The sequence below is a fragment of the Panulirus ornatus genome, chromosome 5 (assembly GCF_036320965.1).
Source record: "Panulirus ornatus isolate Po-2019 chromosome 5, ASM3632096v1, whole genome shotgun sequence".
In the NCBI taxonomy this organism is placed as follows: Eukaryota; Metazoa; Arthropoda; class Malacostraca; order Decapoda; family Palinuridae; genus Panulirus; species Panulirus ornatus.
This window is the reverse complement of record NC_092228.1, coordinates 37,027,414-37,042,334: the sequence shown is the minus strand read 5'-3', so window position 1 is coordinate 37,042,334 and position 14,921 is coordinate 37,027,414. Positions and strand designations below refer to the sequence as shown.

General features: G+C 41.1%; 1 protein-coding gene across 1 annotated transcript in view; it reads left to right on the top strand.

Annotated features, from left to right (window-relative positions):
• Window positions 1-14,921, top strand: part of LOC139748658 (ionotropic receptor 21a-like) — a 52,797-nt gene that overhangs the window by 9,500 nt on the left and 28,376 nt on the right. Inside the window, exons 2-3 of the mRNA XM_071661918.1 lie at window positions 5,870-6,021; window positions 7,719-8,028. Coding sequence (XP_071518019.1) covers window positions 5,870-6,021; window positions 7,719-8,028 — 462 coding nt within the window. The remainder of the gene's footprint in view (window positions 1-5,869; window positions 6,022-7,718; window positions 8,029-14,921) is intronic.

Below are 14,921 nucleotides of genomic sequence, written 5' to 3'. Positions count from 1 at the left end.
AACACACACTAAATTTACCAAAGATGTTAGTGTGCAGAGTGGTGCAGCATTTCCAGTTTTTTTCAAATTAGAGTAATTAGTGCCATTTAGTGCCAAATGTAAGTGGAGATGGTTCCACTTTGTTTTTCTGTGATTGGTAAGCTTTTGCCAAAAATCCTTGGCATTGGAAACAGGCTCATTTTGCCACTTGCAAGTCTCATGTACAGCTGAAAAAGTGCAGATGCACTCAAATAGCATTAAGCTATCATGTAGGCTTTTGCTTTCTTCAGTATTGGGGTGCAATTTTAATTATTAAGGAAATGGCAATATTTGTACCTCAGGAATATATACATCTGGCACAGACTTCTGATGCGTCTATCTCTTTTGTATATATTTTCAGTGAAAGGTGTCTTTGTAAAAAAATTTAAGATGAAATTGTATGTGATATTCTTTTAACCAAACATTATTTATATATCCTATATTTCTTAAGATAAAGTGTTTTATTAAAAATCTATATTGTGCCTTCAATATCTGCATGCTTCTTGTCACGTGTAGTAGATAGGTTTGGAGAGTACCCCTGTATTCATCTATTTTACTTTCACAAAGATGTATTAATTGTATGTGCATTGATTTGGTTTTATTTTGATCTTTTCATGATTTTATGATTGAATTTTATGGCCCTTTGATCATGTAATTCTGCCATAATGAATTTTTTGGCCCTTTGATCATGTAATTCTGTAATATTCAATTTTTTGGCCCTTTAATCATGTAATTCTGTCATATTAATTTTCTTTCCAAACATCCTTTTCTCCTTTTTCTTTCACATTTCTTCACCTGTCTTACATTAGTGAAGTACCACTAGGAATAGATGAAAAAAGGGCTCATATGTTTATATGAAGGGAAGGGAGCGGGGGGCTGGAAATCCTCCCCTCTCATTTTTTTTAAATTTTCCAAAAGAAGGAACAGAGAAGGGGGCCATATGAGGATATTCCCTCGAAGGCCCAGTCCTCTGTTCTTAACGCTACCTCGCTAATGTGGGAAATGGCGAATTGTATGAAAAAAAAAAAAAAATATATATATATATATATATATATATATATATATATATATATATATATATATATATATATATATATATATATATATATATATATATATATATATATATATATATATATATATATATATATATATATATGTGTGGAGGCTAAGGTGAAGATTTGTATGGGTTTTCAGAAAAGAAGAGTGAATGTTGGGGTGAAGAGGATGGTGAGAGTAAGTGAGCTTGGGAAGGAGACTTGTGTGAGGAAGTACCAGGAGAGACTGAGTACAGAATGGAAAAAGGTGAGAACAACGGAAGTAAGGGGAGTGGGGGAGGAATGGGATGTATTTAGGGAATCAGTGATGGATTGCGCAAAAGTTGCTTGTGGCATGAGAAGAGTGGGAGGTGGGTTGATTAGAAAGGGAAGTGAGTGGTGGGATGAAGAAGTAAGATTATTAGTGAAAGACAAGAGAGAGGCATTTGGACGATTTTTGCAGTGAAAAAATGCAATTGAGTGGGAGATGTATAAAAGAAAGAAACAGGAGGTCAAGAGAAAGGTGCAAGAGGTGAAAAAGAGGGCAAATGAGAGTTGGGGTGAGAGAGTATCATTAAATTTTAGGGAGAATAAAAAGATGTTCTTGAAGGAGGTCAATAAAGTGCGTAAGACAAGGGAGCAAATGGGAACTTCAGTGAAGGGCGCAAATGGGGAGGTGATAACAAGTAGTGGTGGTGTGAGAAGGAGATGGAGTGAGTATTTTGAAGGTTTGCTAAATGTGTTTGATGATAGAGTGGCAGATATAGGGTGTTTTGGTCGAGGTGGTGTGCAAAGTGACAGGGTTAGGGAAAATGATTTGGTAAACAGAGAAGAGGTAGTAAAAGCTTTGCGGAAGATGAAAGCCGGCAAGGCAGCAGGTTTGGATGGTATTGCAGTGGAATTTATTAAAAAAGGGGGTGACTGTATTATTGACTGGTTGGTAAGGTTATTTAATGTATGTATGACTCATGGTGAGGTACCTGAGGATTGGCGGAATGCGTGCATAGTGCCATTGTACAAAGGCAAATGGGATAAGAGTGAGTGCTCAAATTACAGAGGTATAAGTTTGTAGAGTATTCCTGGTAAATTATATGGGAGGGTATTGATTGAGAGGGTGAATGCATGTACAGAGCATCAGACTGGGGAAGAGCAGTGTGGTTTCAGAAGTGGTAGAGGATGTGTGGATCAAGTGTTTGCTTTGAAGAATGTATGTGAGAAATACTTAGAAAAGCAAATGGATTTGTATGTAGCATTTACGGATCTGGAGAAGGCATATGATAGAGTTGATAGAGATGCTCTGTGGAAGGTATTAAGAATATATGGTGTGGGAGGAAAGTTGTTAGAAGCAGTGAAAAGTTTTTATCGAGGATGTAAGGCATGTGTACGTGTAGGAAGAGAGGAAAGTGTTTGGTTCTCAGTGAATGTAGGTTTGCGGCAGGGGTGTGTGATGTCTCCATGGTTGTTTAATTTGTTTATGGATGGGGTTGTTAGGGAGGTGAATGCAAGAGTTTTGGAAAGAGGGGCAAGTATGAAGTCTGTTGGGGATGAGAGAGCTTGGGAAGTGAGTCAGTTGTTGTTCGCTGATGATACAGCGCTGGTGGCTGATTCATGTGAGAAACTGCAGAAGCTGGTGACTGAGTTTGGTAAAGTGTGTGAAAGAAGAAAGTTAAGAACAAATGTGAATAAGAGCAAGGTAATTAGGTACAGTAGGGTTGAGGGTCAAGTCAATTGGGAGGTAAGTTTGAATGGAGAAAAACTGAAGGAAGTAAAGTGTTTTAGATATCTGGGAGTGGATCTGGCATCGGATGGAACCATGGAAGCGGAAGTGGATCATAGGGTGGGGGAGGGGGCGAAAATCCTGGAAGCCTTGAAGAATGTGTGGAAGTCGAGAACATTATCTCGGAAAGCAAAAATGTGTATGTTTGAAGGAATAGTGGTTCCAACAATGTTGTATGGTTGCGAGGCGTGGGCTATGGATAGAGTTGTGCGCAGGAGGATGGATGTGCTGGAAATGAGATGTTTGAGTACAATGTGTGGTGTGAGGTGGTTTGATCGAGTAAGTAACGTAAGGGTAAGAGTGATGTGTGGAAGTAAAAAGAGCGTGGTTGAGAGTGCAGAAGAGGGTGTTTTGAAATGGTTTGGGCACATGGAGAGAATGAGTGAGGAAAGATTGACCAAGAGGATATATGTGTCGGAGGTGGAGGGAACGAGTAGAAGTGGGAGACCAAATTGGAGGTGGAAAGATGGAGTGAAAAAGATTTTGTGTGATCGGGGCCTGAACATGCAGGAGGGTGAAAGGAGGGCAAGGAATAGAGTGAATTGGATCGATATGGTATACCGGGGTTGACGTGCTATCAGTGGATTGAATCAGGGCATGTGAAGCGTCTGGGGTAAGCCATGGAAAGCTGTGTAGGTATGTATATTTGCGTGTGTGGACGTATGTATACAAATGTGCATGGGGTGGGTTGGGCTATTTCTTTCGTCTGTTTCCTTGCGCTACCTCGCAAACGCGGGAGACAGCGACAAAGCAAAAAAAAAAAAAAAAATATTTATATTTATATATATATGTGTATGGGGGTGGGTTGGGCCATTTCTTTCGTCTGTTTCCTTGCGCCACCTCGCAAACGCGGGAGACAGCGACAAAGCAAAAAAAAAAAAAAGAAAAAGAAAAAAAAAATATATATATATATATATATATATATATATATATATACACATATATATTTTTTTGTTTTGATATGCTTGAAACTTTTCGGGCTCATATATGCCCTCCACCTTCAGTGAAAATTATTAGAAATGGTACAGTCTGTTAAAAAACATAAATGGCATATAGTTCCTAAGGTAAGTAGGATAGCAAATGTCGTTCTTATTTTCAAGAAAGGGGATAGATCTATTGCCTCTGTCTATCGTCCGATCATCTTGCCATTTAGTGTGGGGAAATTTTACGCATCAATTACAGTGGACAAAGTACGGGAACACTTGGAAAATCATGATCTCATAATAAGGAGATTCTCAACATGAGTTTACAAAAGGGAAGTCAAGTCTCAGTAACCTTCTGTCCTTTAATGAAGTATTGGAAACTGTTGATTAGGGTAAAAGGTATGATATTTTAGACTTATATAAGGCTTTTGGTCGAGTCCGTCGTGAGCGTCTGCTTAGAAAAAATAGCGGCGCACGGTATCGAGAGTTATTTAGTTAATTGTATTTGGGCGTGACTCACTGACAAAAAACAGAGAGTTAGCATCAACTGACTTACATCGGACTGGAGCTATGTAGCAACTGGTGTTCCTCAGGGGTCAGGAGTGGGATCGCTTTAGTTCGTTACATATATCAATGATTTGGATATGTGAATAAGCAGCAACGTAAGTAAATTTGCCGATGATGCAAAAATAAAGGCCGTAATTGACAAATGAAAACTCAATGAATATGCAGAGGGACTTAAATAGATTATATCAGAATGGGGGGTACATGGAAAATAGAATTCAACGTAAATGCAGAACACTTAGTGTGGTTAAAGACAGGAAATCTTATTACAAACTAGACAGTATTACTATTGGTAAAACAATGCGAAAGAGATTTAGAAGTCCTGGTGAGCAAGGATCTTAAACCGCAGCAACTATGTATTCAAGTGTGTAATAAGGATGATAGGTTGTTAGGGTTCATTTATAGGACTGTTAGAAATAAGACTCCTAGAGGATTATTGCAACTTTATCTGGCGTTGGTGAGACCACATTTGGATTATGAGGTACAGTTTTAGGCTCCACACTATGCAGTTGATATAGTTTGATTACAAAGACTACAAAGGCGAATGACAAAAATGATCCATGGGATTAGAAACATTACTAATGTAGAAAGGTCTAAACTATCTGAATTTACACGCACTTAAGAGGAGGAGGGCTAGAGGGGATATGACTGAAGTTTTTAAGTGGGTGAGGGGCATTAATAAAGGTAGCATGAATAAAGTTCTTACAAAGGCGCCACCAGACAGGACAAGAAATAGTTCATTTAAATGAGATGAAAATAGTTTCAGGTCGGATGTTGATAAATTTTGGTTCAGGAACAGGGTATCAGATTTATGGAACAAGCTGTCAAGTACAGTGGTGGAAGCTAGGTCTTTAAGTAGCTTTAAACGAAGGGTGGATGTGTCTATTGGTTCAGACGGTCGGTCGTAGGTTGGACAGACTTAGGACCTGCCTAGCATTGGCCAATAGGCGTCTTGCAGTGTCCTCACTTCTTACGTTCTTTTGTTCTTATTACGTACGCGGAAATTTGTACTTGTTAGTGTGGTCGGTCGAAGTGAAACTCGGTGGGTATCTGCACCTGAGAAACTCGCCTGCGGTAGAGAGTGGGATGATCTAGAGTGTTGAGATTAAATGTAGAAGCTTAACTTATCCTATACTTTGATGATTTGGGAAGGCTTTATATTCTCTTATGTATAGAGCTTCTGCTATCTGTAGTCTTGTAGGGTCGTTGCCATGTTTCAGTAACATAATGTTTTCAGTAAGATGCTGACGATTGAGATTCATATTATGCTACTGCTAGATATATAGTTTAGGGCCTCCATTTTAAGGGTTGTTAGCTAAACTTCGAATGTGCGATGTAGCTAGCGGCCATACCGATGCAATTCACGTTGTTTTGAATGTTGTAAACTGTAAGGTTTTGTCTTATGAACAAATGAACACCCTGAGATTCAACAGTACTTTGAATCGATCTTTCCATTTATTATTCTAATTGCTTTTAAAGAAAATGCGGCTGAGTCTTGTACCACCAATTGTAGATTCAAACATTAATCCATACTCTTAACTGAACACCAGACGATGTGTTTCATGACCCGGACGGAGCCACCGTTGCCCCACTGGCAGGCCCTGGCCTTCCCCTTCCACCAGTGGACCTGGCTGGCTGTCCTCGTGGGCATCATTGTCTCAGGACCACTTCTCTTCCTCCTGGCCTGGGCCAGCGGCCGATGGTGAGTCAGTAATGTACAATGAAAATCAATTTGCTCTATTTATTTTTCATCCACACGCTCTTTGTTACGTTTACATTTTCTTTGTTGTGTGTTTTCGTTAAATTCTCGTAGCTACATTAATGTGCATTTTTCATATATATGTCAAGCTAATCGTTTACATTTACATCCTGAATATGGTCGACATATTCTTCTTGAAGTCTGTTTGTAGATTGGTATCATTATTATGTCCACACATATATCCTGCAAGTTTTTGGTATTCTTTTCAATTGTTAAGATATACAGTATATACGGCCTTTACCCATGACATTCACATTGCAGACTGTATTGTTTTCACTGATGTTCTTATGTGTCCCTGATATGTACTCTCTAATTTGCTTATCATTATCACACAAAATGATGATCATTAGTTCAACGGAATCATCTGTGATATAAAGCGACGTCTGACTCATGACTGCAATTTCGCTTAAACCGTACACTCTAAGAAGCTTCTGAAGTTTAAATGCTGCGTATAAATGATGGAGATATCCCATAATGAATACAGTGAGAGGGAGAGAGAGAGAGAGAGAGAGAGAGAGAGAGAGAGAGAGAGGTGCTTTCATGACTAATGTAAAGAGGCAGAAAACAGGAACTCCAAAAATGGTAAAGATGTTTGTCACAAAGATGATATATAAAGTTTGGCGCCAAGGTGTATAGGTGATTGTTAAGAGAGTAACAAACAAAAAACAATACTTGGTTATTCCATTCTATACTTTACGTGCAAACCTGTGATTGCCGTGAATTGTTGAAAATATGAACTAGGTGGATGATAGAATTATATTTCCTCTTCATTTTCTAGTTGGTTGAAGGTAATAAATGCTTTTCTGGCATGTAGTTGCTGATAATGCAGATATCTGTGCTTCAGTTTCAGTTTGAGATTGTTGCTGGAGCTCTGACGATTACTGTTCGTGAGAGACAGGACACCCTACCCTATGTTAATCCATTTTGGTGTGTACGCTTAATGAGTATCAAAACTCGCTCGAGGAACGGGTAAGGCTCCTACGGTCTTAGGCTTAAAGAAAGTACAGACCAGAAGTTATGTAGGTGTTCATTGTAAATATTTTGACTAAAACTACACAAATCTATTATCATAGTCTTGCAATTTGAATGTGTCCTACTTTTCTTTTCTACTTATTGGTGCTTTTGTATAATTCACCATTACTCAGACCTCTACACCAACGACTAGTTGATAATTACCCATCTCATACCACGTTTGCTTGGCCAGCGAGATTCCATGTCACCTTTGACGATCAATGGGCTACGTGGTAACGTGACGAGATCTCACTCTTTCTCGACTATAGGCGCTCCGATAATATCTATTTCACTCCAGTGTCTGATTTCATGAGAGGAATATTGATGGGCAAATTTGACAGAATACCTGATCTTCTCAGGATGTATCATATTACCATAAGAAGAAGGTCAACTCTAAATGCCTGCGGTGGATCTGCTCCTACTGCACGTGTTAAAGGCGTCAGTCTGCACCAAGAGAGGTGGAGAGAAATCAGGGGTCTCTCAGAATAGGGATAGAATTAGTAAAATTTCTCCTGATTCTTCATTAACTAAAAATGAAAGATTCATCGATCTCTTGATGTTTTCACCGACAGGCTGTCGAGAACATTAGCGAAACATCATCATCCTACAGTATGTTCTTTATCCTACAGTGGTGGTGAGTTAAAAAGCCTACAGTCCTTCAACTACAGCTGGTACTACGCTTTCGGTATGCACCTCTGCGAGACTCACACTTGCCTTCCCCGCAGCACCAGCACTCAGATCTTCGTCCTCTTCCTGTGGCTATACACCTTGATACTAACCAGTGTTTACTCTGCTAACCTGAAATCTTTCTTGTTAGTGAAGAAAGAACCAGCCATGATGGACACATATCAGGACTTATATGAGTCAGGCCTCGAAGTGGCGACTCTGGGAAAACTGCTAAAAGATGGCTTTTCCTTGTCAAGTGATCCCTATGTAAAGGTTAGTAAGCTAAAAACAAGCCTTAAACTCCATCAACAGTAGGAAAAACAGTTGCAAATAATGTCACAAATACTACATGCCGCTGTAAAGGGAATAGGATTACAGTATCAATTTCTAAAAGAATGATTCCACTGGTTCACTAGCTTTTCATAAAATTTCAAATAATTTCATATAATTTTTGTTTCAGTTATTCATTGTAGGGGACACGATAAACAATTGTTCTTTCTAATTCCCTCCCCACCCTGGATCTGGAAAAGGCATGTGATAGGGTGGGTAGAGATGCTTTCTGGAAGGTATTGAGAGGATATGGTGCGGGAGGTAAGTCGCTAGAAGCAGTGAAAAGTCGTTACCAAGGATGTAAGGCCTGTGTACATGGAGGAAAAGAGGAATATGATTGGCTCCCAACGAATGTCGGTGTGCGGCATGGGTGCCTGATATCTTCATAGTTGTTTAATTTATCTATGGATGGGGTGGCTCTCTAGAGAGGTGAGTGAGAGAGTTTTGGAGAGAAGGGCAAGTATGCAGTTTGTTGTGGATGAGAGGGCTTGGGAAGTGAATCCGTTGTTTTCAGCCGATGATACAATTCTAGTGGCTGATTCGTGTGAGAAACTGCAGAAGTTGGTGACTGAATTCGGTATTGTGTGAAAGAAGAAAGTTGAAAGTAAATGTGAAAATGAACAAGGTTATTAGGTTCAGTAGGGTTTAGGGACAAGTTAACTGGGACGTAAGTTTGAACGGAGAAAAACTAGAGGAAGTGAAGTGTTCTAGATATCTGGGAGTGAACTTAGCAGTGGATGAAACCATGGAAGCCGATATGACTCACAGGGTGCGGAAGGGAGCGAAGGTTCTGAGAATCCTGAGGAATGTGTGGAAGGCGAGAACGTTATATCAGACAGCAAAATGGGTATGTTTGAAGGAATAGCGGTTCCAACAATGTTATATGGTTGCGAGGCATGTGCTATAGACAGGCTGTGCGGGGGAGGGTAGATATGTTGGAAATGATATGTTTGAGGACAATGTGGTGTGAGGTGGTTTGATCGAGTAAGTTATGAAAGGACAAGAGATCTGTGGTAATAAAACGAGCTTGGTTGAGAGAGCAGAAGAGGATGTGTTGAAAATACATGGACACATAGAGAGAATGAGTGAGGAAGGATTGACAAAGAGGGCATATGTGTCAGAGGTGGAGGTAACAAGGGAAGTGGGAGACCAAATTAGCGGTGGAAGAATGGAGTGAAAAATATTCTGAGTGATCGGAGCCTGAACATACAGGAGGGTGAAAGGCGTGCAAGGAATGGAGTGAATAGGAACGATGTTGCATACCAGGGTGGACGTGCTTCAATGGATTCAACTAGGGCATGTGAAGCTTCTAGGGTTAAACCATGGAAAGGTCTCTGGGGCCTGGATGTGGAAAGGAAGTGTGGTTTCGGTGCATTACACATGACAGCTAGAGATTGAGTGTGAACGAATGTGCCTTCTTTGTCTGTTCCTGGCGCTGCCTCCCTGGAGAGGGGAATGCTATTTCGTGTGTGGCGGGGTGGCGACGGGAGTGGATGGGGGAAGCAAGTATGGATATGTACACGTGTATACATGTACATGTCTGTTTATGTATATATACGTATACGCTGAAATGTATATGTATGTATATGTGCATGTATGGGCGCTTATATAGATACATGTGTATGTGGGTGGATAGGGCCATTCCACGTCTGTTTCCTTGCGCTACCTCGCTATGGAGAGAGAAGGCGATTAAGTATAATGATATATATATATATTCATATAGATATATATATGCATATATATATTTAGATATATATATGAATATATATTTATATCTTATTTATTTGCTTTGTCGCTGTCTCCCGCGTTTGCGCGGTGGCGCAAGGAAACCGACGAAAGAAATGGCCCAACCCACCCCCATTCACATGTATATACATACACTTCCCCACACGCAAATATGCATTCCCATACATCTCAATGTACACATATATATACACACACAGACATATACATATATATACATATGCACACAATTCACATTGTCTGCCTTTATTCATTCCCATCGCCACCTCGCCACACATGGTATACCATCCCCCTCCCCCCTCATGTGTGCGAGGTAGTGCTAGGAAAAGACAACAAAGGCCCCATCGTTCACACTCCGTCTCTAGCTGTCATGCAATAATGCCCGAAACCACAGCTCCCTTTCCACATCGAGGCCCCACAAAACTTTCCAATGGTTTAACCCAGACGCTTAATATGCCCTGATTCAATCCATTGACAGCACGTCTACCCGGTATACCACATCGATGCAATTCACTCGATTCCTTGCCCACCTTTCACCCTCCTGCATGTTCAGGCCCCGATCACTCAAAATCTTTTTCACTCCATCTTTCCACCACCAATTTGGTCTCCCACTTCTCCTCATTCCCTCCACCTCCGACACATATATCCTCTTGGTCAATCTTTCCTCACTCATTCTCTCAATGTGCTCAAACCATTTCAAAACACCCTCTTTTGCTCTCTCAACCACGCTCTTCTTATTTCTTACCCTTACATTACTTACTCGATCAAACCACCTCACACCACATAATGGCCTCAAACATCTCATTTCCAGCACATCCACCCTTCTGCGCACAACTATATCTATAGCCCACGCCTCGCAACCATACAACATTGTTGGAACCACTATTCCTTCAAACACACATTTTTGCTTTCCGAGATAATGTTCTCGACTTCCACACATTCTTCAAGGCTCCCAGGATTTTCGCCCCCTTCCCCACCCTATGATTCACTTCCGCTTAAATGGTTCCATCCGCTGCCAGATCCACTCCCAGATATCTAAAACACTTTATTCCTCCAGTTTTTCTCCATTCAAACTTACCTCCCAATTGACTTGACCCTCAACCTACTGTACCTATTAACCTTGCTCTTATTCACATTTACTCTTAACTTTCTTCTTTCACACACTTTACCAAACTCAGTCACTAGCTTCTGCAGTTTTTCACATGAATCAGCCACCAGCGCTGTATCATCAGCGAACAACAACTGACTCACTTCCCAAGCTCTCTCATCCCCAACACACTTCATACTTGCCCCTCTTTCCAAAACTCTTGCATTCACCTCCCTAACAACCCCATCCATAAACAAATTAAACAAATTAATATATATATATATATATATATATATATATATATATATATATATCATTTTTTTGTCGCTGTCTCCCGCGTTTGCGAGGTAGCGCAAGGAAACAGACGAAAGAAATGGCCCAACCCACCCCCCCTATACACATGTATATACATACGTCCACACACGCAAATATACATACCTACACAGCTTTCCATGGTTCACCCCAGACGCTTCACATGCCCCGATTCAGTCCACTGACAGCACGTCAACCCCGGTATACCAAATCGATCCAATTCACTCTATTCCTTGCCCTCCTTTCACCCTCCTGCATGTTCAGGCCCCGATCACTCAAAATCTTTTTCACTCTATCTTTCCACCTCCAATTTGGTCTCCCACTTCTCCTCGTTCCCTCCACCTCCGACACATATATCCTCTTGGTCAATCTTTCCTCACTCATTCTCTCCATGTGCCCAAACCATTTCAAAACACCCTCTTCTGCTCTCTCAACCAAGCTGTTTTTATTTCCACACATCTCTCTTACCCTTACGTTACTTACTCGATCAAACCACCTCACACCACACATTGTCCTCAAACATCTCATTTCCAGCACATCCATCCTCCTGGGCACAACTCTATCCATAGCCCACGCCTCGCAACCATACAACATTGTTGGAACCACTATTCCTTCAAACATACACATTTTTGCTTTCCGAGATAATGTTATCGACTTCCACACATTCTTCAAGGCTCCCAGGATTTTCGCCCCCTTCCCCACCCTATGATCTACTTCCGCTTCCATGGTTCCATCCGCTGCCAGATCCATTCCCAGATATTTAAAACACTTTACTTCCTCCAGTTTTTCTCCATTCAAACTTACCTCCCAACTGACTTGACCCTCAACCCTACTGTACCTAATTACCTTGCTCTTATTCACATTTACTCTTAACTTTCTTCTTTCATACACTTTACCAAACTCAGTCACCAGCTTCTGCAGTTTCTCACATGAATCATTAACCAGCGCTGTATCATCAGCGAACAAACCCTGACTCACTTCCCAAGCTCTCTCATCCACAACAGACTTCATACTTGCCCCTCTTTCCAAAACTCTTGCATTTACCTCCCTAACAACCCCATCCATAAACAAATTAAACAACCATGGAGACATCACACACCCCTGCCACAAACCTACATTCACTGAGAACCAATCACTTTCCTCTCTTCCTACACGTACATATGCCTTACATCCTCGATAAAAACTTTTCACTGCTTCTAACAACTTGCCTACCACACCATATATTCTTAATACCTTCCACAGAGCATCTTTATCAACTCTATCATATGCCTTCTCCAGATCCATAAATGCTACATACAAATCCCTTTTCTAAGTATTTCTCACATACAATCTTCAAAGCAAACACCTGATCCACACATCCTCTACCACTTCTGAAACCACAATGCTCTTCTCCAATCTGATGCTCTGTACATGCCTTCACCCTCTCAATCAATACCCTCCCATATAATTTACCAGTAATAGTCAAGAAATTCATACCTCTGTAATTTGAGCACTCACTCTTATCCCCTTTGCTTTTATACAACAGCACTATCTATATTCTTTCTTTTCTTTCATACTATTCGCCATTTCCCGCATTAGCGAGGTAGACGTCAAGAAAAGAGGACTGGACCCCTGAGGGAACATCCCCACGTGGCCCCCTTCTCTGTTCATTCTTTTGGGGAAAAAAAAAAGAAAAAGAGAGGGGAGGATTTCCAGGACCCCGCTCCCTTCCCTTTTAGTCGCCTTCTACGACACGCAAGGAATACGTAGGAAGTATTCTTTCTCCCCAATCCCCTATATATATATATTTTTTTTTTTTTTTGCTTTGTCGCTGCCTCCTGCATTTGCGAGGTAGCACAAGGAAACTGACGAAAGAAATGGCCCAACCCACCCCCATACACATGTATATACATACGTCCACACACGCAAATATACATACCTACACAGCTTTCCATGGTTTACCCCAGACGCTTCACATGCCCTGATTCAATCCACTGACAGCACGTGAACCCCAGTATACCACATCGATCCAATTCACTCTATTCCTTGCCCTCCTTTCACCCTACTGCATGTTCAGGCCCCGATCACTCGAAATCTTTTTCACTCCATCTTTCCACCTCCAATTTGGTCTCCCACCTCTCCTCGTTCCCTCAGCCTCCGACACATATATCCTCTTGGTCAATCTTTCCTCACTCATTCTCTCCATGTGCCCAAACCATTTCAAAACACCCTCTTCTGCTCTCTCAACCAGGCTCTTTTTATTTCCACACATCTCTCTTACCCTTACAATACTTACTCGTTCAAACCACCTCACACCACATATTGTCCTCAAACGTCTCATTTCCAGCACATTCACCCTCCTGCATACTCCTCTAAGTATAGCTCACGCCTCGCAACCATACAACATTGTTGGAACCACTATTCCTTCAAACATACCCATTTTTGCTTTCGGAGATAATGTTCTCGAATTCCACACATTCTTCAAGGCTCCCAGGATTTTCGCCCCCTCCCCCACCCTATGATTCACTTCCGCTTCCGTGGTTCCATCCGCTGCCAGATCCACTCCCAGCTATCTAAAACACTTTAATTCCTCCAGTTTTTCTTCATTCAAACTGACCTCCCAATTGACTTGACCATTAAAACTACTGTACCTAATAACCTTGCTCTTAATCACATTTACTCTTAACTTTCTTGTTTCACAAACTTTACCAAACTCAGTCACCAGCTTCTGAAGTTTCTCACATGAATCAGCCACCAGCGCTGTATCATCAGCAAACAACAACTGACTCACTTCCCAAGCTCTATCATCCCCAACAGACTTCATACTTGCCGCTCTTTCCAAAACTCTTGCATTCACCTCCCTAACAACCCCATCCATAAACAAATCAAACAACCATGGAGACATCACACACCCCTGCCGCATACCTACATTCACTGAGAACCAATCACTTTCCTCTCCTCCTAGACGTACACATGTCTTACGTCCTCTATAAAAACTTTTCACTGCTTCTAACAACTTGCCTCCCACACCATATATTCTTAATACCTTCCACAGAGCATCTCTATCAACTCTATCATATGCCTTCTCCAGATCCATAAATGCTACATACAAATCAATTTGCCTTTCTAAGTATTTCTCATATACATTCTTCAAAGCAAACACCTCGTCCACACATCCTCTACCACTTCTGAAACCACACAGCTCTTCCCCAATCTGATGCTCTGTACATGCCTTCACCCTCTCAATCAATACCCTCCCATATGATTTACCAGGAATACTCAACAAACTTATACCTCTGTAATTTCAGCACTCACTCTTATCCCCTTTGACTTTGTACAATGGCACTATGCACGCATTCCGCCAATCCTCAGGCACCTCACCATGAGTCATACATACATTAAATAACTTTACCAACCAGTCAACAATACAGTCACCCCCTTTTTTAATAAATTCCACTGCAATACCATCCAAACCTGCTGCCTTGCCGGCTTTCATTTTCCACAAAGCTTTTACTACCTCTTCTCTGTTTAGAAAATCATTTTCCCCAACCCTCTAACTTTGCAAACCACCTCGAACAAAACACCCTATATCTGCCACTCTATCATCAAACACATTCAACAAACCTTCAAAATACTTATTCCATCCCCTTCTCACATCACCACTTCTTGTTATCACCTCCCCATTTGCGCCTTTCACTGAAGTTCCCATTTGCTC